The 6,418-nt window shown below is 36.3% G+C and overlaps 1 protein-coding gene across 1 annotated transcript; it reads left to right on the top strand.

Annotated features, from left to right (window-relative positions):
* Positions 1 to 564: 564 nt before the first annotated feature.
* LOC149135242 (uncharacterized) lies at positions 565 to 942 on the top strand. Its single transcript, XM_089353481.1, has one exon. It carries the CDS (start codon positions 565 to 567, stop codon positions 940 to 942), a length of 378 nt encoding a protein of 125 aa, XP_089209607.1.
* Positions 943 to 6,418: the final 5,476 nt, after the last annotated feature.

Here is a 6,418-nt window from a genome sequence, read left to right as displayed (position 1 = left end):
TAGAATCCCAAACTTTAATTATTTTTAATTCAGCAACTTATGTCTTTTAACTTTCAAATGATATCTCAAACAAAAATATTTTGAATGTTTTAATTTATTAAATGTTTTTCCCTTGAGTATGATAAATCATATGCTAGGAATTGTAGTGATCATTTTAAATCTGGGTTTTGTCCCCATTAATGGGGGTGGCTGGATCTACCTCAATGCCATAGCAACCGAGGTAGGCAGGTGCAGCCCACCCCAAACTTTAGGTTGGCGGGTGCCCATTCTCCTTTGCTACCATGAGGCTTTTTGGAGCTGGATTTTGTATGGGGAGCATGCCCTTGCTTACCCACAACCTCAGTTTCTAGACATGAGTGGTCCCAAGACCAAAGCCTCTACTGCGATTTTTAAGAAATCTGGTGGAAAACTTACTCGGGAAGGCAGGGACACTACTCCCTGAGACCCCTTTCGGAGCACCTCTACTTATATATATATATATGTGTGTGTGTGTATGTTGTTGAGAATGTGCGTCTACATGTGATTCCTGAAGAACAGTATGGTTTCAGACCTGAGCGAGGAACAATGGACATGATATTTTCTGTGAGGGAGGTTCAAGAGAAATGCTTAGAGGAGAAAATGCCACTACACCAGGTCTTCATAGATTTAACTAAAGCATTTGACACAGTAAACAGGGAGGCACTGTGGATTGTTCTGTGTAAACTTGGTTGTCCAACACATTTTGTGAGCATTTTTAAGGAACTACACAGAAACATGAAAGCCCAGATAGTCTTTAATGGTGAGCTATCTTATGAATTTTGGGTGAACAACAGTGCCAAACAGGGAGATATTCCTGCCCCTACACTTTTCTCTATTTTGCTGCATTACTTTGGTATGCTTTTAAGGATTGTAACAGGAGAATTGGAATCAGATTTTGGACACCTGGTCATATTTTTAATTTGACCTGGTTTAACTGCAAAGCAAAGATTTTCAAAATACTTGTTAGAGAATTACTTTATGCTGATGATGCTGATTTGCTGGCACACTCAGAGAGCGACATACAACATTCAATGGACAGATTTTCCACTGCATGTGTACATTTCGGACTCACAATTAGTTTGGGGAAAACCAAAGTAATGTTTATTCCTGTGCCAGGTCAAACATATTCTGAACCAAACATTTTTGTAAACGGAACAAAGTTAGAAGTCATTAATACCTTTGTTTACCTAGGAAGCACACTGTCAAGAGATGGTAGTCTTGATGCAGAGATATACTATCAAATAGGGAAGGGAGGTGTTGCATTTGGAAAGCTCAAATGGTGAGTATGGGCAGATAGAGGTATTTCCCTGCAGACAAAAATCAGTGTCTATAAAGCGTGAGTATTGTCTGCACTTCTTTATTCAAGTGAGACCTGGACCACTTACAAGCGTCATTTAAAAATGCTGGAGAGATTTCATCTAAAGTGCCTCAGACATATCTTAGAAGTCAAGAATGTTTCATACTAGATACAGAGGCTTTGCGCATGGCACGTTACAGCTCAATTGAATAATATGTTATCTCAGCTCAAAATGCGATGGACTGGACATGTTATTAGAATGAAAGATGAGCATTTACCAAAGCATCTTTTTTATGGTGAGCTCAACTCTGGTGAGCAACCACAACATAATCCGAGGAAAAGGTATAAAGACTGTGTGAAGGAAAACCTGAAGAAACTAGATATGAACAAAAGTAATTGAGAAAATAATGTTCTAGATCGGAACAAGTGGAGAGGTTCTGTTAAGACTGGCTGTCATGCCTGGGAAGAAAAGATGATTCAGCACTCTGAATTTAAAAGGGTCAGTTGCAAAGAAACAATTGAAACTGTAATCAACAGTGAGCATTGAATATGTATTATATGTGACCGTGTTCTGTTGACAAAAGCCGGATACGTGAACCATATGAAGTCACATGAAAATCATAATGCCCAGATATGTAATGCTCTTGGACACCAATCACCTGTTACGACTTGTGTCAAATGTCAAAAAAACTTGTGAGACAATATCTGGACTTAAAAGACATGCTAGTTCACAAAAACATTCCTTCAGAAACAGAGTCCAAAGAGCAAAGATATAGAAGAAACTTGAATAATATCTGTCACTTGTGTTTTAAACCCTGTCAGTCATCAACTGGTCTTAAAAGTCATTTAAAGGTTCATCAATGGAGTGATTGTACTGTATGATGGGGTGTGGTATGTGTGTGCTGATGGAACAGCTATCATCTCTCAAGATGAAGCAATCATCATATATACATTATATATGTGTATGTGTGTGTGTGTGTGAGAGAGAGAGAGAGAGAGAGAGAGAGAGAGAGAGAGAGAGAGAGAGAGAGAGAGAGAGAGAGAGAGAGAGAGAGAGAGAGAGAGAGAGAGAGAGAGAGAGAGAGAGAGAGAGAGAGAGAGAGAGAGAGAGAGAGAGAGAGAGAGAGAGAAGGTGATTTCTAATAAGGAAGCATCATATTCATGAAAAGCAGCCAAAACAGGTAAATAAGAATATGAAAATAATATTTGAGGAGATTTGTTTATTTATATATATATTTTTATATATATATATATATAGAGAGAGAGAGAGAGAGAGACGGAGAGACAGAGAGAGAGAATTCATAATTCATGTACAGTTACATTTAGTTTTTTTTACTTTTTTTTTTTACTTTGTTGTTTTTACTAGTAAAAATATTGAAGGATAATTTATCTAATTGCAAAATAAATACATTTTTGCATATAGCTCTAAGAAGTTTATAATTGCTTCATTTCATTTTCAAAACAATCATGCCGAAGAGGAATCTTCAAATAGGGACAACTCATCACCACCAACTCAACACCAGGACAAACTCAGCACCAAGAAAACTGATTAATAAAAAATTATTCGTTTTATAACATTATCAGAAATTTATAAAAAGATTAATCTTAATACATGGCTTGAATTAAAAAAAAGCAGAACTTTTAAAATTCGAAGCATTATCAGAAATTTATAGAAAGATTAATCTTAATACAAGACTTGAATAAAAAAAAAAAAGCAAAACTTTTAGAATTCAAATAAAAGTAATTTATAGAGGATATATAGCTTATTTCTCCTTTTTCGAAATCAGCGACAGTTTGTTGTTGGAAAAATCATATAGTATTTTGCAAGTGGAATGAATCTTCATAATTAGCTGATGATTATCACATATTGAAGATGGGTAACTACCCAGAAACTCAGCTCTGTGTATATCACATAAAGCTAGAGATGGGAGTGATGATCTCCCCCCACAAATACTAATTGGACACAGACAGTGTGTCATTAGCCAGCTGGAAGAGATGTCTTCTTGGCACTAAAAACAACAGTAACATCGTCCCCTAAGGGATCACCACATTTAGTTGGCAAATATATTTTACAATAAAGGATATAAGTGTGTGCCTGCGCGCGCGTGTGCGTGTGTGTGTGTGCATTCTGGAACAATGGTTTGTTTGCTTCACGGTTGGCCCAACCTTCTTCAACTTAGCAGTTTGTCCCAGTAATTTATTGGTCATAACAGCCTATTTAACTTGTGTCAAAGGTATTTAGATTGCTCTAAACCATTCAAAGCAGGAATACCAAGAAATCATACTTTTCTACCAATGTTGGTAGGCACGGCTCTTGAGATCGGTATTAAGACGTTGAAATTTTTGATAGTTAGGTTCGTGAATATATATTTAAATTTTTCATCACACCCAAAATAGAAATTCTTAGCCAAAGAGGAAAAGAAAAAACTGCAGGTGGCTGCGGAGGTGATTGATAAAAGAATATTGGTGATTATCAAGGAGACCTTCACCGGAAATTTGTATTCCTTCCCCCTCCAATGATGCAGGCTTGCCTGCAGAAAGCGGAGTACCTGTTGGAGATCTCGGACGAGGAAGATTGACTGATTTATATATGATAATATATTACATTGCTTTTGATATATTGATTGATTGATGTAATTTTTGTATCAAAGAAACTGAATTCAAGGAGTTATCGGTCGGCGGGCGCCAGTACCCCTCCCATTTGTATTCACTGTTGTCATTATCATCCTCATCTCATTAATGTATCTGTCCAGCCTGCAGCTACTCTACTCTATGTAATGCTGTATTGCAAATTATATGAAATAAAGTAGCTTGCTTCCCTCACTGCTAGTTAGACGTGTCTTTCTTTGCGGTAAGAGTTTTTTGCAGTTGCTGTTGTTATTGCTTCATTGTTACTGTTTCATTGTTATTACCTTGGATTACCGTTGGATTTGTTACCGAACAAGGATTTATTTTTGAATGTTGTTGAACTGTTTTAATCCCCGGTTTTACTGGGGAATAATCTAATAATTCGTAAAAATTATTGAACTTTGGCCATTGTGGCTTTTTTTGTGAATAACTTTTTTTGGAATTGTAAATAGTCTTTTTAGACTATCTTTTGTGCCCCTCCCCCTAACAGGGTGGGATTTGAACTTTGTTATAAACCGATAATTTAAAAAATTACTGTCCTCTTTGAGAGGAAAACTTTTTATAGGTTTCCCAGTTTTGTGGGAAACCAATTTATTTAATTTATTCAATTATTTGTATATTGTTATTAATTTCAACCATGTCAGTTGAAATTATACAGGAGAAATGTGCTCTTGTAGAGAGCAATGTTGATGTTGGCAGTCATGCCAACAATGAAAAAATGTTTTCGGCGGTTGCCACAGTAGCAACCGAAAACATTGATATTCCTGTATGTGTGCAACAGGAATATTTTAAAAGAATGAAAAAAGAAGGAGGTGATGTCATAGTATCACCTTCATCAACTGTGATGGAAACCAAGAGGTTTAAACACTTCGAAAAAGAGAAAATTGAGAAGTGCCTGTCCCTGATATGGAAGGATATAGTGTACATTACAAGGGGTCAGGCATATGGTTCAGTTGAGGTTCGCTTCTCACGGGAAGAGGTAGCCCGTGGGCATTCCGTATGTCCCCTGAAGTCAAAAGAAGTGGTACTTCTACCAATATATATGGGAAGAAGAACGTCCCGAGTGAGAATCAACAAAGTACCACCTGACGTGGACCCAAAAGTAGTGGCCGCCCTGTTGTTTGACAGGGCAGACCAAATAAAAATATTACAAACCACACGATATACACGTGATGGTTGCTACAGAGACCAAGCTGGACAGTCTACAAACCTTCTTGCCTCTCCTGAATGGCTACAAGAAAATCATGTCTCCTGGCCAGACCGGAGGACGAGGAGGTGTAGTGGTACTGATCCATAAAGGCTTGGCTCTGTATGCAAGTACAATCTATGTGGACCCTGAAGAACTGTCCGATAATGCTCCTTAGGAATTTCAATCCAGCTAATGGACACTGCAACAGAACAAGGTAACAGAACTAAATTCCAATGTTATCAAAACAGTGATTGCGGCTGGCCCCTACAATCGTAAATGCCTGTTCATTCCACAGATACCCCTTAAGATGCAGGCAGTTTCCTATAAGACTGGCATTCTCATTCACAGCAAACAAGGCACAGGGCCAGTCTTTAGATCATGTAGGTGTATTTTTACCCACTCTGATGTTTACACACAGCCAGTTATACGTTGCTATGAGTAGAGCAATGGACTCCAGTAATTTGAAATTTAGTGTCAAACAAACAGAAAATATTGTCTACAAAGAAGTTTTGTAATCACATTGATATTATCGAAAAGAATATGATTCATAGTTTAAATAAAGAAATTTGTGAACATTGAATGTATAAGAGTATAAACAAGCGTAAAATAGTGTAAACAACTAAAAGAGTGTAAACAACATAAGACTTCCAGTTTCATTGAAGAAAGACGTGTTTTTTCGTTCTCCTGAAACAACCAAAAAGGGATTGCATAAATCGACAAAATAAATCTGCTAAAACTGACAAAAACGTAATACTTGTTATTTCATAATGGTCTACTATAATATATTGATTAAAAAAACGTAATATATTACACTAAAAGTTTAATATAGTACATTAAAGTCAGTGACGCAAGCTAGAGTTATCATCTAAAAACCACGTGGTTACAAGAGATTGCCTAAATCAATAAAAAAATCTGCTGAAACTGACAAAAACATAGTACTTGTTATTTCATAACAGTCTACCATAATATATTGATTAAAAAAAAATGTAATATATTACACTAAATATTTAATATAGTACATAAAGTCAGTGACACAAGCTAGAGTTATAGTCAAAAACCACGTGGTTACAAGTCGTACTTTTATTTGCAGCAAAAAGGAATTGTTTTTGAAAGAAAACTTCCTCATACAAGAACAAGGATTTGGAATTTTATTTCTTGTGAATAAGTATCCTTCTCATTTTTTTATTTTCTTTTATCTTAGGTAACATTTGAGTTATGACTTCATCTTTGTTTACTTTCTGCGAATTCTCACTATAATTTTCATTCAACTTTTATTACAGTGACCA

The sequence above is a fragment of the Octopus bimaculoides genome, chromosome 6, assembly GCF_046866305.1.
Source record: "Octopus bimaculoides isolate indiv1 chromosome 6, ASM4686630v1, whole genome shotgun sequence".
NCBI lineage: Eukaryota > Metazoa > Mollusca > Cephalopoda > Octopoda > Octopodidae > Octopus > Octopus bimaculoides.
The sequence above is the reverse complement of the archived record's forward strand: the minus strand, read 5'-3'. Positions and strand labels throughout refer to the sequence as shown.

Bases quoted from the DNA above. Each gene is read 5' to 3' on its own strand.
- LOC149135242 (XM_089353481.1), top strand. From the start codon at position 565: ATGGACATGATATTTTCTGTGAGGGAGGTTCAAGAGAAATGCTTAGAG.